Genomic DNA, 19,995 nt, shown 5'->3' on the forward strand with positions numbered 1-19,995 from the left:
TCCGAAACAGAGAGCCCATAAATCGCTGGTGAGCATGCTTCCAGGACAGGAATGCAAACCCCAACATCTGCCACTACAGATAGAGGAAGGAAGAGGAAGAATGACAGAAATCATCTATAGCAGTCAAAATGTTAGAATCTCTTTTGATGCTTTAAGTAACGTGGCATTTGAGCATTTGATTATCGGCTGGTTCCCCTTATGTAGCTTTTGTTCATAATGTCAGAATATTTCCAGCGTTTGTTACTAAGGTAGAGTGCAGAAAGTTGTTTTTCTATCTACTCATTTTCACTTTAGCTGATTATTAGACTGAGACAAGAATAGATATTAGAAATCCTTCTATTCTATTCTTACTTCTATTCTTATCGCCAAAATACAGTGAAATGACTGCTGATGTGTTAATTGGTGTCATCTCAGACCTACCTAGGAACTGATCGGGTCAGATCCCAGTCTGTTCTGAGATTCAGAGACTGAATCTGTCCATTTGAGATCTAAATCTTAAAAACACATGGAGAGCTGACGACTTTTCCGGTGCCGGACATGAGGCCAGTCGTTTTTAACCTTGAGCAGTACGCATTCCCAAGTTGAGCTGTTAGAACAAGATGGACGACCCTCAGCCTTTCGATGTCAAAAAGGTCAAGGCCCACTAAATTAAAAGTGGACTCAAGTGGACTCAGTCTAATATATGGAAAAACACTCCTCATACAGCAGCTTCGGCTGTGCCCGGCATGTTATACTGAAAGATCAGCATGTGGGTCGTCAATATTTCAGCATGGTAGGTGGCACTGTGGGTGTGCCAGTACCATCGTGTAGGCGTTTGTCAGACAAAATATGATCTGATGTGACTGTATAATCTTTGTTTTAAGTTTTATTCTTTTTTATTTTCTTGTTTTGGAATGAGCAATTTTGAAAATGTTCTCTTCAAAATGTACATGGGGGTTAGATGTTGGAATGTGTTTTTGGGAGGTAGAAGGGATTTTTTGCACCTTTTTTTTTTGTAATAAAAAATCCAAAAAACATCCATATATGTATATATATTGTGGTAATCGGCGCATTGGCGTCGCAATGCTAGGCTGCTACAGCTGGTCTTGCTTCCAGTACATCACATTTTGTTTTAGTGTATCAGAAATCTCTGACATGAATCCTCTACTCAGATCACTCCCCAAGCTCTCAGCAGTACCAAGACGCTATAAAGATCTTGGCGAAAGAATGCTTTGTCCAAAAGCACGGCAGTCGTGGTAGGTTAGCGCACTAAGCTCCAAATAACCGCAATGAGACGTTGATCTCATTCATTACTTCGTTTAAAAGCCCATTGGTTTGATTTCCATCTCAACATTCCTATTCCCAGACAAGGCAAACAGGAGCAAGTTGGCATGCATGCTTCGGATTCGCATCTCTTTAGTATTCTGATTGTACTTCTCTGTTTCAACAGCAACCTCCCATTTGTTTGCTGGGGATCAGGAGAGGATAATGAATTGCAGTAATCAAGACTACTTATGATAAATACATGCTTCAGCTTAGCTTACCTGACTAGGAGTATTACTGTTTGTTCTCTGGATGAAAGAGTACAGGTAACCTTTTTTTGTAATCGATGAACATTAATCATAGTGAAATTGAAATATTTTGTAGACAACCGTGCAATACATCTAGAAATTTGCACCACACTTTATCCTTGTATTGTACTATGGTTATATCAGTTTTATGGTCATATTATATACTGTTTGTATATAGTATTTTACTGAAAACAATTCAACTGTCTCTTATGATCTCTGATTGGGGCAAAATTCTTCAAGCCCAGTCCTTAAATCCAGGCCAGAACTAAATCTGCACCATGCATATTTAATATTTACTGAAAATTAACAACTGGTGTATAATTCAGTATCAGTCATATACTGTATGTGCACACTGATCTATGTTTACTTGCACAGTTCACGTCCCCATCTGTGCTTAGCCGGAAGACACACAGTGTTTGAGCTGTGATGTGTCACAAAAACATGCCGCCCAGGATCCAAAACCTCTCTCTCTCTCTCTCTCTCTCTCTCTCTCTCTCTCTCTCTCTCTCTCTCTCTCACTCAGTATTTAATTAAATAAATTTTTTGCATTTTTTAAGATCAAAGTTTGTGATTGTGAGTATGGAAAACCAAAATATATAAAAGACATTTGAGTTCTGAGCACATAATAGCTTTCATGGGGGCATACCTTGAAAATAGTGTGATATTCAATAAATCATGTGGACGGCTTTGCCTCTTTAATGAGTAAGCAGAAGTGGGATGTATGCATTCCCTTGACCGATAGATTAAATAATTGAACAAAGGTAAGGAGTGAGCTTATCACCCGGTTCCATGTGATAAATATTAATGAAAGACAAATGCAAACTAACCAGAATCACTGCAGTTATTGCTGGAGTTCGTGACAGAGTTCAGTGACTGTTTCCCATCTGCCATCCTGGTAGATCTGGATCCCTTGCGCAGCTCGGTGTTTTCCTGTGCTAACACACTCCTCAAGAAACTCATCGCGTACATTTCGAGCCTGCTCAGGGATATTCGTGCGTGAGAAGCTCAACCTTTGCAGCACACGACTCTCCCAGCTCTGAGACACTCCCAACCCCAAGAGAATGAAAAAGCAGAGCTACGTCGTGCTGGACAAGGTCACTGATTCAAGGTGCACCAGAGAAAGATTCAATGTCAGGATGTTTTTTATATACACCACCCTCTCTTTCATTGCACCATTAATGCATGCCGCTTTGTTGTAAAGAATGCAGGCATAGTTCCAACTTTTGGTTTAGAGAAAGCCTTCAGAGGGAAATAGTGGTTTCTCTATGAGGAAAAAAAAAACTAATAAGCCCAGTGTGGCTTCGAGTTTCTTTTTCTTTTAAATCTCTAACAATTCTGATCGCTCTTGTAGGCCCTGAAAATAAAAATAATCCCCAATGGACCGGAACGCAGAGATGAAATTTTGAAAAAAAAAGAAATTCCGGGACGGACCCCCTCCTAAGAAAAAGCAATCAAACCGAAGGTTCTGTTTGTGGCCCAGTGGCCGTGTGAGGGCAAGAGGTGGTTTTGTTGCCGTTTTTCCCGCCATTGGCTTTCGCAACTTTCGCAATAAGACCCGCGTTCAGAAGATCCGTTATCGGCCCGCTCGACATCGACGTTATCTACGGCATGGCGGCGGCGCTGCTATCGCGTGGCTTCATTCAGACAAGCGAGTTCACTCTCAGAGAGTAACTGGCTAGTATCATGGCTGCGACGTCGTGTACGCTGACATACTGGTGTGTTTTCTGAGCAGTATTGGAAAGGTCATTGAGCAGACCGAGATATCTGATCAGTGCAGTGTGCCCTGCTGCCTGTCCACGATCATGGCTGGCATGTCTGACATGTGCTTTACTCTCGTTATCGATGACTCCGCATTTTTATCACAGGCGTCCATTAACTGAGCAATGAACATGAGGTAGCATAAGTGACATGCAATTTCCATTTACAACAACATTGCGCATGCTTAAGATAATTGCTTTTTTTTCCCAGAAGATTAAGTATACAAATAAGAGTTTTAACACAGCATGCTGTATAAACACATATCTACATTATCTTCCTACTGCTCCTTCTTAAAGGAAAAACGCTAAATGGGGGGTTTCTTTAGAATCTATTTTGAGGATATTGTTTACTTCAGGTTTTGATCATTTATGTGAATCGGGAATTGTGACACTTTTTTCTGTCGGTATATGATGGGAATATTGCTTTAGCTTGCTAAATGTATTTAGTTTTTTATGCAATTGTGGTTTTATATTTTAAAAACGTGTCATAAACATGTTTTCACGGAACACAGTGCCATTATTTTAAGTGTCATTGTTATTGTCTACACTGTCCGTTATGTGTGAGTGCTTCGAGTGTCATATATGCTTTATGTTATTAAATGTGTCACCAAATCGAAGGAGTCTGTGCGTCCTGCTCCGCGCCCTGCGGCACTCGGGCCAACGTGACATTATGACTCAGACTGACAGTCAAATAGAAGATACGAAGTTTAAATCGGTAATCTCAAATATATAAACTCCAAAGCTTTTTTTTTAATTATTCACAGCCTTTGGCAGAGGCTTTGGGTATCATTGCATTTACAATACAACCGAAGTAACTTAAACTTAGGCAATAAAAATGATTATATTGATGATTATTTGTAATGGTTTGCCATGGTGCAAATAGCTTGCATGAAAGTAAAAAGGGAGACATGGGGCGTTTCTTTCTTTTGCTTGTGGTTTATAAGCACAGCTCAAAATGCTGATTTTACACTTTAAGAGATGACTCTGGCAGCAGTTCAGACTGTCTAATGACTGTACACAACATACTGCTTTAGATTGCGTTTCAGAGGACTGCTACTGTCTCCGTTCCGCTATTTCTAGCAGATGAAATTCTGCATAATGTAGCTTTAATCCAGACTCGGTGAAGTCGCTCCTTCCTGTGTTTTGTTCCAGTCTGCTTCCTTCTCGCTCAGTGTAAATGGCATGACTGATTCTTCTCTGGCATGCTTGACTGACACATGGCGCTCGTGCACTCAGATTCTGGAGAGATTGTGAAGATTGTCGCAGACAATGTCAAGAAAAAGAGGCCAGCACGGCAAACGTTCGGCCTTCTCCTTCCTGTAATTATTTTAGGCTTAGTTTTTTGTTTTTTGTTTTTTTTTTTTCTGAGAGCGCCATGCACGTACACGTTTGCTCGCACGGTTTTTAACTGAGGATTGCATCAACCGGAATAAAGACGCCTGAAATCACTGGCGCTCCAAAGCCAGTCCAACACAGAGAGCCTTGGCTGATCACGAGCCGGGGCCTTCTACGTGCCCCGCACATGTGTGCCACGTTATATGAGTGCCAGGGAGAATAAAAATCTAAGATAAGCCCACTCTCGGTGATCCAGGTCGCGCCAAAAAGGTCACCTTTCCTGGACTTCACAGGACGCGCTTTTTATTGTGCGACCGTGGTGAAGTCATTCAAGAAGTACCTGAGTGAGAAAAAAAAAATCCTCCCTCCCCCTCGCAACATAATAAAGACAGTGAGGATGCTGGCATCGGGAGCGTTAGCCTGGGTCATAGCAGATAGCATTCATCACTGACACCTACTGGTCGGAAGCCAAAACAGCCCAAGAAAGATCCAGCCTGATTTTTGAGCGATTTTTGAGCAAAGAGAGCAGACTCCTATTGATTTACACCTGCCACTCTAATGAACCTCCGTTATCTTAGCCGACTTCAAACGAAACAGACATGGCTTAGAATAGTGCCATACCTAGACAGAGTGCCATACCTACACAGAGGTGCTGTACCATATTCTTTGCATTGCGTGTGTGTGTGTCTTGTGGATTCACTGCTAATTGGAATACAGCTCAACTGTTCTCCAATGTTCCCCACAAGCCCCTGTTAATCAGCCGTTAATAAGGAACAGTTAGGCACTCTAATCCCGAAACCATCTCACACAGAGCTGCGGAAAGGTCATTGAAAGGAGGTATTATGTGTTAGCTTCCTATCCTACGGAAGACAGATGTATTCATTATTTGAGACACGCAAAGAGAAAATTCCAAATTTCACTCAAACCCTCTGCAAAGTAACCGAGATGACATGAATAAGACACTGGTGGGAGCAAAACGGATTAAGCCAGGCCGGCTACAACCGGAGGGGTTGCTTTCTTATGAAATAAGGTGAAATAAAGGCAGCTGATGCTATTTCATCTTAGACTTATTCTGATATTCAGACCCACCCCCCACCGAAATTTGAATTTAAGTGCCTGCAAAACGTAGAAACAGCTTTGATTCCGAGGCACAGAGTGCAGCTCCCTCTCTCTCTCCTCTATAGGACGGCTACACCTCATAAAATCTGCTCTCTGGAAGTGAAGGCTCAGTCATTCCCTTACACTTTACAAAAAAGGCTTTTGAAAAGGAACCTGCTGCTTTTCATAATTCACCATCCTTTTCAGCCCTGGTGACAGCAGTGCTGAATGGACCTCTAAGATACATGGAATAGAATCCCATCAAATAATAGTCCCTGTTTTCCATTGCAAATGATTCGTTTCTGATTTTACATGGTGTGTTTTGGCAAACTCTGCTTTTCTCATTTGAAATTAGAACATTGGCATGCATCATAATGTGTGGATACCTGAGGCGTATAATTACTTTATGAGCGGTGAGTAAAAGACATTTTATGAAAACTATGAAAATCTTATTTCATAGTTTGTCGCTGGGCTCATCATGTTTATCCAAACTGTATAAAACAAATGTCAAAACATTTCTTAGATTTTTGATCATTTAAACTAGCAGGTAGCAATCTCAGCTGTACACTCTCATACACACAGCTCTTTGACACACCACTTATTATAATACCAATAAGAAAGTAACCATTACTGGCTCTTTGTAAAATGGCATCCTAGTCTTTTTACTTCTTGTAATTAGGACAGATTTGAAATGTGGATCGGTAGCTGTGTTCATTTCTGGTCCGTGTGCTTTTCTCCATATCTCACAGGAAGTGTCTCTCCGTTCCCACTACATAAAAACCCAGGCTGCATAAAATCTCTGTACACTCTATATAACAACTAAGCCTACCCCGGGCTGCACAACCGAAATGGCAGAAATAAGCATCCAGCTTGCAGTCAGCTTGACACAGCTCTGACATTACCTCATTCCACAGGAGCACCAGAAAAAAAAAATTGTGGAGATGGATATGTTTCACCTTTCATCTCTCTAGTGGCCTTGGAGAAATTTTAAATTACATTTTAAAATAATGTAAATAGAAATTGGTGGGGGAAATGCATCACCATTAGTTAGTCAGAGACACACATGCAGGAGCAGCTCCAGAGTCATGGAGCGAGCCTGCGGGTCCCCTGGGGACATGTTGTAAACACGTATTTTTAACATAATGCTAAATATTATGGATGCAAACTTGTTCAGCTACCATTTAAGACATTTGCAACATGCCTCTGCAGCACATAGCAGCAGTACAGCTACTGCTACTAATTCCTGAAGGTCTTAGCAACACCGCAAAGGGCGAGTGAAAGAGAATAAAAGTTTTCCTTTATAACAAGTAGAAAGAACAGGAGCTTTTTCCAGGGCCATTAGCCAGGTGACATAAGCAATCATTTACTATTAATGTCTCTGTTTCTTATTGCAGTGGTCTACATTTATTTCATACTAGTTTATTGTGCTGGATGTCTCAGGGATAGTGTTAGAGGGCCAGTACTGAAACTGCACACCTGGGCCAGTGCAACACCTGGGCCAGTCCAACACCTGGGCCAGTGCAACACCTGGGCCAGTCCAACACCTGGGCCAGTCCCACACCTGGGCCAATCCCACTCCTGGGCCAATCCCACACCTGGGTCAGTGCAACACCTGAGCCAATCCCACACCTGGGCCAGTCCAACACCTGGGCCAGTCCCACTCTTGGGCCAGTCCAACACATGGGGCAGTCCCACTCCTGGGCCAATCCCACAACTGAACTGAGAACAATTAATTCCTGAATTTTATTTTTGAACTCCTGGCAAAAAAAATTGAATTAGACAAATAGGCTTAAAAAATAAATTTTTTAAATTTTTCCCAATGATTACATTTCAGATTCAAATGGCACAGGGAAATCTTGTTTTCTCTCACTTTTATAATGTAATTGCCTGAAAATATTTACTATTTCACATTTTAACAATGTAAAAACGAATTAAGATAGAAATATTTAATTTAATTCAGAATGAACATTATTTTGTATTAATAAAGGTAAACAGTTACATGTTGGGCAGCAAGATCAGAGCAAATAGTTATAATCAAGGTTATTAGTAGTTTTATTCTTTTAAATTTTCAGAAATATTAGTTTCTTATACACATTTCTTTTACATACACCAATAATCATATAGCAATATAGAAAGCATCGTATGTCTGAGGGATTTCACCAAGCATGTTTCAGCGTAGGATACTTTGATTCATGACTGATGATTTGAGGTTATGTGTCTGACAGGCAATTTTATCCTTATTTATCTGTCATCTGACATATCAAAGTAGTTTGTCTCTCACTATCTGCCAGCATTTCTTTTTCCTCCCGACTTCAAAGGTGGAACAATACAAATGGATAATTTATTGTTCCCATGAAGGAAGTCCTGAGGCAAAATCTGAGAACAGATTCCAGCCAGCAGCACCAAAACTGAAGGGAACGAGAGTTGAACTGCGGAGGTCCCTGAATGGATCTGAGGACCGAATACAAGATGCTGCAGTCAGGCAGAGGCTGAAAAACACAAATGAAAGAGAGAGCGAAAGAAACTGGGGCATCTCCCATTGGCGGGTTCACTCATGTCTGCTCCTGTCTATCAGTCAAAAATCACAGTTAAGGAAAAAATAGGCTTCACAGGTCTTGTTTGTCCTGGTGCGGACTCAGACAGGAAAGTCAGCCGGAGGCGTCTCTTAAACGTCCATCTGCAGGAGCACCAGAGCGGGGGGAGACTGTGCCACTTTGGCCTTGCGGGGGAGCAGGCAGGCCAGGCTGCGGTACAGCGGCGTGGCCCTAAGAAGCAGCTCCTTCAGGCCGGCAGATCGGGCGGTAGAGCACTGGGTTGAGGCAGCTGTCGGCCTGGGCCAAGCAGACACTGAGGGGGAAGGCGTAGGCCCGGGTGTTGTACAAGGTTGCTGAAGGGAGCCAGGTCAAACTTGATCAACACGGCCCACGTCGTCAGCGTCTGGTTGGGCAGCCAGCAGAGGAAGAAGGAGAGCACCATGATCGCCAGCGACTTGGTGACCTCACAGCGGGGCCGGTGGCGGCCCTGCTCTCTCTCGCGGACCATGGCGCCCTGCGCCTTCCGGCTGAGCACGAAGCGCAGCAACAGCAGGTAGCAGACGGTGATGACGGCCAGCGGGACGACGAAGCCCAGCAGGAACTTCCGCAGCCGGTAGAGGCCCAGGAGGAACTGCGGGTCCCAGCTGCCCGACTCCGGGAAGCGCACCAGGCACAGCTCCTTGTCCGTGGCCACCTGGGCGACAGTGGAGTACACGGCGTGCGGAAGCACGGCGATCGGGGACACGGTCCAGATTCCTAGGTCCCAGCCGCTGCCGCCTTCTGGCTGCGCATCTTCAGCGACGAGGTGACGGAATAGTACCGAGCCACGCTCATGGCCGGCAGGAAGAAGACGCTGGCGTACATGTTCATGGTGGTGACGGAGCTGACGATTTTGCGCATGACTTTGCCAGGCAGGCAGCGGAAGTCCAGCGCCGTATCCACGGCCCAGAAGGGCAGCGTGAGAACGAACTGCAGATCGGCGAGAGCAAGGCCCATGACGAAGCAATTGATGCTTCTGCCTGTAGGAGGAGTGTAGCAGGTGCAGCGCCAGAGAGTTCCCGACCAGCCCTAGCGCGCACACAACCGAATAGACGAGCGCGGAGCTAAGCTCGAGCTGTCTCCTTGCAGCCCAGAACCGGACTCCTTCGTCAGAAGTTGCAGGCAGCACCTCAGAGACAGTTCCCAGCGAAGCCGTCCGTGCAGTTACCCAGTCCCGCACTGCTCTCGAAAGGCTGCGCGCACTCGCCCGCCTCCAGAGTTTGCGTCGTGTTGTTCCTCTCCATCGCAGGCACGCGCTCTCAGTCCGTGGGCATTGTTGGATAAGGAATGCTAAAGTTTGAAGACACGTAAAAATAACTAAATAAACAAATAAAAACCTTTTAAGTTCATTGGCAACACACTTCGTCTTTTGTTCTGCAAAGAGAAATGTCTCACAAGTACAGTCGTCCCTCGGAGGGCGTGATCCCATTACCGTCTGCGTTTCTGTGCGCTCTGCAGGTCATGTTCATTCTTTTATACTACGGAAAGCATGACGCGTGCGAGTACGAGTACGGGACAGGGTATTTGCCCTAAGGGGTTGTTTGTTTGTTTTTTTGTTTTTGTTTTTTTTAATGCAAACTGTATCGACAAAACCATTAATCATTTTTTTATTGTAAAACGACTCAAGCCTTGCGCACGGAGAAACGGAGCTGTGTTTGAAGCATTAGATACTGATATTGTCTGGTACTGCCACTCATATTTTATAGACTATTATTTTTAGGAGGGTTCTATAACCTCCTAAAATAAGCGTTTATTTGTCAGCGATGGGTTCGGATTGGTCAATATAATCAAATGAAACTTTTAATTTGGTTTAAACACTTGTCTATTCACATGCCGTGCGGGCATAGCTACTACCTCTCACAAACTGTGTAGACTGCTGTCTTCTTTAGTTACGTTCTGCATGGAATAATATAATACTGCCTTCTGGTGTTTATTACAGTTGTTCGCCTGCGTACGGACGTTCACGCGTGTTTCTACCGAAATTCTTGATACCACTGTAACCTTGAAAACGAAAGTGTTCACACAATCGAGAGTCACCCTGTCCCGCCGATTTTCATGCAGCCTATGCATCATAAATTACGATTCGCACTTTCTTTACAATAGTCGGGATCGCCTTCATCTCGTATTTCAGACATGAATTTATTCTCGAAAGTTTCTCGGGCTTGTAACTTAAGGATATAGCTCAGCTTGGTACTTGAAACTTCCTTCCTTTCGTAGATGAATCCAGTGAAAACGAGAACACTTATTAACACTGATTAAAAAGAAAGACACTGCGGAATAAGTCAAGAAGCCGCTGTACTTTTGCGTCTTCAACGATAAACAAGGCACATTTGTCAGACTGACCTGTCATACGACGTTCTGTTCCGCTGTGTAAAGAGTTAACCCGACAAGGACAATAATAATTTACTAAAGCAATTTTATGACGCAGGTGTGTTTTCCTATTTAGCCAAGACATTAAACAAATAACCTTAAGTGGTTTGTGTTTGTGGTTCTGGCAGGTTTCACAGCGATTGAATGTAGTTATAGATTATAGATAGTTATAGATAAGTCTGAGGAGATAATATAGTAGAGTCTACTTTTACATTACCGGAATTCATGTCACTTGTGTTCTGCAGGTGTTATTAAATTGTTAATTCGCAAGTGATAATGATAGCACACCGACATGACAAGATTGAAGAACTTTATTGAACGTGCCATTAAATGATCATAAAGTGCTTGAGCTACAGACAGTATGAAAATGTTTTGCAGTGCATTTGTTCCGCAGGTCAATGGAACCATTTCAGAAATATATACAAACACAATCGACTAAATACAAATTGGAGTTGTTTGTCCACAGTATGGTCAAAAATATGGACATTGCGGCTTCAGAATCTTATAGAGTATGTCTAAAGCACGGATGCCTTCAAGGAGCAAGTTTCACAAAGCATTCACTGAAAAACAGACGTTCAGAATTGGAAGTATTCCAGCGATCGTTTGGGATGGATTTTTCACTGAAGATATTCCTTTTTTTTCTTTCTTTCACTGGAAATTCTGTCCTTGTACTGTATGAGAAATTACAAGTAGGTTGCAACAAGCATCACCGGCGTATTACTATTTTTATTTTGGCTCACCAAGCTTACATGACAGTGAAAATCTATAAATTGCTTGTGTGTCTGTGTTTCTTATTATCTTGGTAGGCAAAGCTGAAAAGGCTGTGTGTGAAAGCACAGGTGCAGGAGTGGGGTTTAGTCCCCAGGCAGAGACGCCCCTTCACATGTCATTGGCATGTGGTGGGAGTCGCCCACCACGCGGCCGACTCAACGTCACCGTCTCTACGTGCCCAGTGATGGGGTCTCCATGGTGATGGTCATCATGCTGATTGTGAGTGGTGTTGCGGGGTCCTGGTTCATAATTAGACTGATGTCCCAGCCCCCTGTGAAGTTTTTCCATCAAGGATGCTATCTCCTCAGTGCCTTTGTCGCCCTGGAAACGGGGAGGAGACTTGGACTCCTCTGCTAAGGTGTATGGATGCTCGAGGGCATGCAGCACCTGAGAAGACTGCAGGTAGCGCAGGGACCGTGACCGCACTGGAACAGAGTTCAGGAGAAAAGGAATTAGACACAGAGTCCAACGTGTAAGGTAGATACTGTTTGTACAAACCAGAAAGAAGATGACCCAGGTTCAGCAACATTCTCTAACAGCCTTCAGCCACTTCAGCTGCTGAGTCTGAGCCACTTTCCAATAGAAAAAAAATCTTGTTTAAATGCGTAAAGGAATTGGACCTAAATTGCTTAACAGTTACAGGTGGAGTATCCAGCTAGGAATCTGACTGGCAGCTAGCCAAGTATATGCCGCTTAAAGCATAAAGTTGACACAAGACAGGGGAACTGGTTCACAGAGGCTGATTTGAGCATCACTATTGAGACCACCACGCTTTTGTGAATATCACTGTTTTTAATGACTGGTTCTGAGGACAAATTGGTCATTAGATTTTGGTACTCGCACAGAAGCAATAGTAGTTTTCCCAGCTGTGTGAAAAGTTTGAAACTCAGACAAACTGAATTATCTGGAGTCACTATACATAAAAATAAAGTAGGCACATTTTTGTAAATATCTCAGTGAGCTGACAAAAAGAAAAGAGTTCAAAACAAAAAAAGAGAGAAAAAATAAGAGAAAAATCAATAATTTGGAACGTCTTTTAAAGCCCAGAAAGATAAAGAAAACATCCATAACTGAGGAGAATAACCAGAGTGACAAACAAAAACCTTAAAACAAATGTCACTAAAATGGCAAAGAACGTTTAAGGCACAGGAGGAACCTACTGCTAGCAAGAAGTCTTCAGAAGCAGAATTATAACTGCTACGCAACTTGGGTCAGACCTCACATTAGATGCGACAGATTACAGTAGGAACACACATAGCCTCTAGCAAACGTATATGAACAGATGAGATGAAGATAACCCCTGCCAACATGATAAGAAGATCTGAAATGTGAGAGGAATCAGAGCTCCAACACAGTGCCTCACTAGCTAACAGTGTTGCGGCCGACCATGCATGAGAGCCCTTTATAACTTGCGATGAGCCCTTTATAACTTGCAACTGAGATGTCGTTGTTCTTTACACACAAACACCCAAAGAGTGGTCTGTCGGCTAGAGAATACACACTGCAAAGCAAATCTTGAAGGTCATCAGGACAAACAAAATCAAGCAAAAAACCACTGAGAGCTGGCCAGTCTGCCAGAGTAGGTTCAACTGAGCACGCATCGTTTGGGGAAGGTACTATTAAGAACTGTTTAATGTCCAGCAATGTCCAGAACTAAAAGGTGACATTCTGGTCTCATAAACCAAGTTGGTATACCATGTTAAAAATAGCAACTTTGATGCATTCATGTGATTTCCATCTCACCAAGTGGTTTCTGATGAACTGGTGCTCTTCATGACGGTGAGCTAAGTGTTCGGCCACTGTGAAGGAGTGACTGTCCTCACCCCTCATTTTCGGAAAGAGACATTACTCATCTCACACTGCACAAAAGGTGGCCAGTGTTTCCCTCTGATTTCAGACTCTGATTGAACCAGCTGTGTTAAAGTCTTAATGTGTAAGATGTAGGAGACATCTAGGCTCTATTAAACTTCTAACATTCTCAAGTATGTTTATTTAACTGTGAAAAGTTGCGAAAAGTTAACTGTGAAAAGTGTACCTACTATTTTTTTCACTAAAATAACAAAGATCACTTTTATTAAGCATACATAGCTTTACAAAGTGCCTAAGTTAAAGTGTATTACTCAGTGTGAACCTAATTACTGGCTTGTGTGGGACTATGGACAGCATACTTTGCATGTGACACAGTTAATGTTAAATTCACTGCGCCTTGAGATCTTTTAAGATCAGATCAAGGCTACTACTACAGTTTATAACAAGACACTAATTTAAAGTGAGGGTGACCAAATGGCCCAAACGTCCCACTATGACTTCCAATTACCATGTCACAGAGGCTTGGCTTGAAATAAAAACTTTCACCATACAAAACTGGTGACAGCTGACTGATGAGGACAAATTACAGCCCACATCCACACCAGTGATTCGACATGCGGGGGAAAAATGACGACGTTGTTTTTCATTCTACCACACCGCCATCAGCTCTTTGACTCCGTCCAAGAGCTGTCACACACTTCTTGCTTGGGCCTAATAGCTTTCCACTATTAACGCTACATTGCACACTTTGATCTGAACCATGCATTGTTCAACTGCAGGCGAGGGACCAATCACCATCCTCCGAGTGCCGTCCTCTGCCGGGCCCGAGAGGAGCCAGGGCGAGGGAGCAGGAGGCAGGATTGCTTGCCTCACCTCTCAGCTGACCGAAGTCTCCGGGCTGGCTGACCTTGGTCTCGCTGAAGGGCTTCAAGCTGGGCAGCACGATCAGGGTGAGTGACAGCAGCAGCACCTATAGGACACAACCAGATGGGTAGTTGGCTCCATGCGGCTCACAGCTGGACTGTGGACCTGCAGCGCCGCCCATGCAGATGGAGGATGCATGTGCGTGTGGGGGCAGTTATGCTTTCTTTCTTTCGTTCCCTGGAATATGTTCTCACTAGTTTGTTTCCTGGTCAGGCACTAGCACTAAATTACTAAACCAGGAGACACATCGTGTCCTGCCATGTTCTCATTCTCCAGCACTAATTCACATCCAGATTAAAGAGACGTGTTCATAGCTTGGACAGTTTCATATGAGTTGATACCGAATACGCTCGTCGGGTTTATTCAAGTGTAAAGCCTGTGTTGTTATGTTCCTCACCAGCACACAGGTCCCAGTCTGGGCTGGTTTGTTGGATCCGTTCATGACCATAGCCTGCAGTCGACGTAGCTGCTCCATCAGAGACCTGAGCAGGGAGAGAGAGGGAAGAGGAGAGTGTGGCTCACTTATCAGCCTCCGTGCGCACCAGGACTCTGACAAACAGCTGCTCAGTGCGGCTGATAAGGCATTCTCTCACATGTTGCATTTCTCCAGTTGGAACACTTTCCTCTGCAGTTCCTGGTTCTGTGCACTGCAAGCTGTCATCCTAGAAAAGCACATTTTTCAGAAGAACAAGCTTACATGTGAAGAAAATCAATCAGGCTCTTTGCCTGGATACAGTCCATTCCACTCACAAACCAACAGTTAACCACAAGATAGGGAACTGTTCCGTGTGAAGAAACAGAGAACTGTTTTGTAGAAGCTGATACTATGGTGTGATTATGTTCAGTGGTCTGAAAAAGGCACAATTTTACAAAACTTTGAGCTCATCAGTTATATTCAATTGAGCTAAAATGTTTAATGCACTGATCAGCACTTTATTTCTATGAATTGCAGTACTTGCTTTCAAGGTCTTATCATTTTTCATACTTGTAGCACTTAATGTGAGCAGGACAGCCCTGGACCGCATTACCAAAGCATTTATTTCCTGGACGTGGGTGCGGATGCGGCTGCTGTCGTGTCTGAGTGCGTTCAGTGCTGTATGATACCTGGTCTCCAGCCCATCTACGTATTCCTTCTTCTTCTTCCTGCTCTCCTGGGCGGATCGCTTGTTCCGGATCTTCCGGCGGATTTTCTTCAGAATCCTGTCCTCGAGCTGGTAGTGCGTTAAAGGGGGGTAAGGCAGGGATGGGGCTTGGGGTTGCAGCCATTGTGTTCCAATCATGTGATATAACAGGCTAGCTTTGGACCGCACGCTACCTTGGTAAGAGGAAGCTGACTTGGCAGAATCACTCCCTCCTTTGCGAGTAACTTCTTCTCGTCGTCATTGAGGACCAGGTCTTCGTGGGACTGCTGTGACACCTGTGAAGGCTATGGAGAAGGAAAGGGTGCAAATCTCATAAACCACACGCAGCCCCATTCAGGCTGCCTTGCTAGCCAGATGTAAATAATTTGGCATCAGAACAAAGACACGCCTCTCTTTGTTTGTGTGTGTTTAAACATGCCAGAAATAGGTATGGCGGCTAAACAGCTGTATTAGATGCCACGTTTGTTCCTGCCCTTCTCATCCTCACACTTTTCACGTACCTGCGCACTGTTGATACTCACAGGCTCTGGTGTGCCGGACAGCAGCAGGTCCTTGACGGTGAGGGGGAAGGGGATGCCTGGCTGAGCCAGAGCCAGTTCAGATGCACACTGCATCCCTGCTGCCCTCGCTGGGAAAACTCTCGAGCCCAAGCCATCTGCAGAAACATATAATAGCATTTGTTTGCTTTTGTGCGTGTGTGTGTGTGTGTGTGTGTGTTGGGGGTTGAGGGACACGTGAACAAGCGCCCTTCTTTAAGGCAGACAAAACAAAGTAACTACATGGAATGTTTATACAAGAAATGGCTATTGATCGACCAACTGTGAAGCTGTTTCTGAACAAATAATTTGTCACCAACTTACTGAAATCGATGGGGAGCCTGGAGTCTTGTGCAGGAGAAAGCCGTGTCTGTGGAGGGCTGTGGAATAGCTCCAGAGGGGGACTCGTGGGTGGTGGGGGGCTGTCGTTCTGGTCAGAGTGGGGGTCTTCACTTATTCCGCTGTCACTTGGAGAGGGTGACCATAATGGAGACCCAGAGACAGAGTCAGTCCCACTCAGTAGGGCATTAAAGAAGTCTTCGCCGACCTGGGCTGGCATCACGATCTTCCAAACAGAAATTTGCAACAATACTGAACGCCCATGCCCTCAAGTGCAGGGAGATATTTTGAAACATATAAATGAGCCGAAGACCAGCCCACTCTGTGGGTACAAGATCATTACTTACATTTGGGTCTTGGACCAGCCAAGGGTGGTCATTATAATACGTGTCCTCTTGGCATAAGATGCCATCATTCTTATCGAAAAGCAAGTCCAGCAGTTCTGTTCCATCGCAATCCTGTAATATAAATCTCTTAAATGTTTATAGAGTTTAATATCATTCCCATCTATTTGATTTAGTGGGTAATAGTGTAAAGTAATAGAATACAAATGCCTAAAAATGATTAATGTGAAAAAAACAAACTTTCTTTCAATTTGATGCACACACACAAATGCACGAAAAGAAATAGTTTGTTGTAAAGTTAACTTTTACATTTCCTGAACTTTGGTCTTTGGTCTGTATGACATATCTGATAGCACAACACGATGTTCTTACTGAAAATACATTGCTGAAATCCAAACAAGAAAGTACTTACCTGTTCTGAGTAGAGTTCCATTACCCTAACCTCGGTGGGGATGCCACCATTAATGACAAAAATGCAGAAGAAGTGAAGACAGATGTTTGTACACTACGCTGTGCGTCTTAGTCCTGTGTGTTTCTCTCTGATCAACCTCTGAGGACAAAGTTTAAACTCCAACACTACAATCTGATCATTATTAGCAAGTCTGGCTTTCTATTGGCTGTTGTTAGAAGGTGAGGTATTGCTGGCAGAGACACACAGAATGATGAAACAACAAAACATATGCTTGAAATGAATCTCACTAATTCTAGCATAACTTGCTAAATCAAACCCAACCAAACCTATGAGTCAAACCTCTTTTCAAACAAGCAAAATATTCTATTTTTCTAACAAAAGCAACATTCCTTAGTTTAATACCTTACTTAACACTTAATATAAGATAACAGCATCACATTTCTGTAAAGCAGCAAAGTATTAAATGTTTATTGCTTTAATGCCAGTACAGTGACAAATCTTTTAGCACTAAATCAGATGATTGGTGTTTACTGTATGAACACATCCCTGTACTTACCTACCCAGCTCAAGGGTCATACATGTAGTTTCTATTCCAAGTAGGTTGGACAGTATGAACTTTAACCCAATTTCCTTGTAATAATAGAAATACTTTTACATCGTAGCCTTTCATGTTTTAATAAAATCTTTTAATTATATTCGCCTTATTAAATTAGATGTCTAAGCAATTATATTTAAGTTTCTTATAATCAAAAAGGTTTCTTTTTACTTATAGTATACAGTAAATAAAAAATATATCTATATATGTTTGTAAAGCGTGTTACATTGCTTCTTTCGTAGAATGTTTTGTGATGTTCTTAATGTGTTTTAAGAGTATATTACCAGTTTGCCTACATCTGAGTTTAATCATAGATAGTTTAGACTTGCCCCCGATTTGAAGCTGCAGCTGTAGCGTATTCCATGTTGCCGGCAGGCCAAGATAAAACGCCACTACCTCATCTGGTTCGGTGCGTTCGCCATCAGAGCTAGTTCAGTGAAGTGCACTGGCAGTCATCCACACAGGCGCCTGTCAAAAGACAGGTCTCCACCTAATTTACATGAAATATTCATGTGACCCCGAACATGTGTGCTCAGCTGTTGAAGTTATCACAATTTATTAGCAATCTCTGGCGTGGCCTGTTTCTTCAAATCCTACTTTAAAACACAGCACGGCCTGGCTGAAGGCCACGGGAGATGAGAGAACGCTTGTTCAAATTTACACGAGTGTGCTCATCGCTAATGCAAGCTCTTTCTCAGTCATGCTCGCCGCACTGACGGAGTGACTGGAAACCTGCTTTCATGCACCGGCGGCAGAAAAGGGACTTCCTCTGGAAGTGAATTAGGAGGCATGGACACACACGCGCATGCAGCTATCCTCTGCTTTTCTTCAGCTGACATCACGCTGTAGTGGCAGCGCTGCGGTTCTGATTCAGGAACAAACCTCAGTCCCTGGAGATAGTACAGTATTTATGGAGATGGGACTACAGAGTAAAGAATGATAAATATGGGAGTGTGACATATACATATACACAGCTCGACTGGCTCTGTCCTTGAAGATTTAAAGTTTGAGCTGAGAGTTAAAAAAAAAAAATTGTTATTATGAAATGGAAGGTACATGTATAACACATTCTCTTTCTCTCTCTCTCTCTCTCTCTCTCTATATATATATATATATATATATATATATATATATATATACATACATACAAACACACACACACAATTCTATTTCACATTCTCCATGTATCCTTTTTTAAAGTGCTGAACTGTTTTGCATAACATTTGTGTCCATCTGAAGTCCTACACAACCCAATATATCCAACTTCACCTTCCACTCCAACTCCAACTTCAGCTTTGAAGGGGAACCTAAAGGAAAAGAACAACAAAGTTACTTCTGATTTGTTTTCAAGGCTGAAAGGTCTTGAAAAGCATCACTTCATAAAATAGATTCATTATAAGCAATAATGTTTCTCTGAAAGGATACCTTACTCTACACCAGTTTTAAAAGAACTTACAAATGTAGTTAACGCCTTGCATAGTCTGGTGGGGTTTGGCTCCTCCTTCCCACACACCTTCACCTTCATCTACATTCTCATTCATCTACTATCCATCCTTCCAACTGCTTTTGATTCTCTGTCTCTTCTTCTAGACTCCTGACGGATGGTGACGGGGCTCTCAGCGTAGGTTCCAAACACCGGGTTCGTATTCCTGCTCACCTAGCTGCCTGTACGTCTCTCCCTTCTCTCTCACAAACAGCTGAAAATCTCTTTCACCTTGCCTTCTCAATGACATCATTACTGCAGCTTAGTGGTTCCAATTTTTATCGGGGTTCTTTTGTTTTTATAGTTCTTCCTCATCTTGCTGTGTATTTCTTACTTCTGTCCCTAATTGTATTCTCTTTGCTCTTTTAATATTTTTTACAGAGACACTAAATTTTTTTAATTACTTTTATTATAATATATAGATATGTATACTATATATGAGTTAGTCGTATATACTTCTGGGATTAAAAAAACATTTAATGGAAAAACACATTGGACTACATAATTATATCAACTGTATAAGTCAGTCATAAGGCATCATACCAAGATCAGAAGAAGCCACAGGGGATTTAGAAGGAAAGGCCACTGATGTCTGTTTGTCAGAGAAAGACTACAAAGTGAATATTAAGACAAGTGCACCTTGCCATGTCTTATCTACAAAGGGAGAATATTCCACATGGTTTGCCACCTACCCAGAGCAGGCCACCAGACCCTATTCAGCCTGCACACTGACCAAGAAATACGCAAAGAGGTGTCCAAGAATCTCAGGTTAACCTCAAAGGGTCTGACCCTAGTGAGTCCATGTCAGAAAGAAATTCTCAAGAATTTCCTCTACTAGGAATGTAGGGAAGAAAATATGCTCATTTATACATTTCAACTAACAGACATCATGATACCAAAACATCACGTTGGCTAAAATAACACCATGCTAATAATGGCATAGCAGTAGGAATCTTA

The 19,995-nt window shown here is 42.9% G+C and overlaps 2 protein-coding genes across 3 annotated transcripts; both read right to left on the reverse strand.

Moving 5' to 3' along the window:
* Window positions 1-7,753: 7,753 nt before the first annotated feature.
* rxfp3.2b (relaxin family peptide receptor 3.2b) lies at window positions 7,754-9,690 on the reverse strand. Its single transcript, XM_035523385.2, is given in 7 exon segments — window positions 7,754-8,532; window positions 8,534-8,626; window positions 8,628-9,039; window positions 9,042-9,286; window positions 9,288-9,375; window positions 9,378-9,452; window positions 9,455-9,690. Coding segments are annotated over 7 exon segments (1,143 nt in total). The 5' UTR covers window positions 9,558-9,690; the 3' UTR covers window positions 7,754-8,405.
* A 1,288-nt stretch (window positions 9,691-10,978) lies between these two features.
* creb3l3a (cAMP responsive element binding protein 3-like 3a) lies at window positions 10,979-18,323 on the reverse strand. Of its 2 annotated transcripts, none has more exons than XM_027008181.3 (10): window positions 16,961-18,323; window positions 16,552-16,662; window positions 16,190-16,430; window positions 15,851-15,984; window positions 15,503-15,613; window positions 15,292-15,398; window positions 14,781-14,849; window positions 14,585-14,669; window positions 14,137-14,233; window positions 10,979-11,879 (listed from the first exon to the last, which is right to left on the reverse strand). In XM_027008181.3, exons 1-10 carry the CDS (start codon window positions 16,979-16,981, stop codon window positions 11,563-11,565), a joined length of 1,293 nt encoding a protein of 430 aa, XP_026863982.2. In that variant the 5' UTR covers window positions 16,982-18,323; the 3' UTR covers window positions 10,979-11,562. The 2 variants fall into 2 exon arrangements, with proteins under 2 accessions (XP_026863982.2, XP_081564740.1); XM_081708614.1 differs by having other exon boundaries at window positions 15,830-15,984; window positions 16,961-18,321.
* Window positions 18,324-19,995: the final 1,672 nt, after the last annotated feature.

Source organism: Electrophorus electricus, chromosome 26 (assembly GCF_041902795.1).
Source record: "Electrophorus electricus isolate QZ-2024a chromosome 26, ASM4190279v1, whole genome shotgun sequence".
Lineage (NCBI taxonomy): Eukaryota > Metazoa > Chordata > Actinopteri > Gymnotiformes > Gymnotidae > Electrophorus > Electrophorus electricus.

Coding starts and splice junctions, on each gene's coding strand:
- creb3l3a (XM_081708614.1), bottom strand. CDS start 16,981: ATGGAACTCTACTCAGAACAG. Junction 16,663..16,960: donor TGGAACTCTACTCAGAACAG/GTAAGTACTTTC, acceptor TTTATATTACAG/GATTGCGATGGAACAGAACT. Junction 11,880..14,136: donor AGACTTCGGTCAGCTGAGAG/GTGAGGCAAGCA, acceptor ACTCTGTTCCAG/TGCGGTCACGGTCCCTGCGC.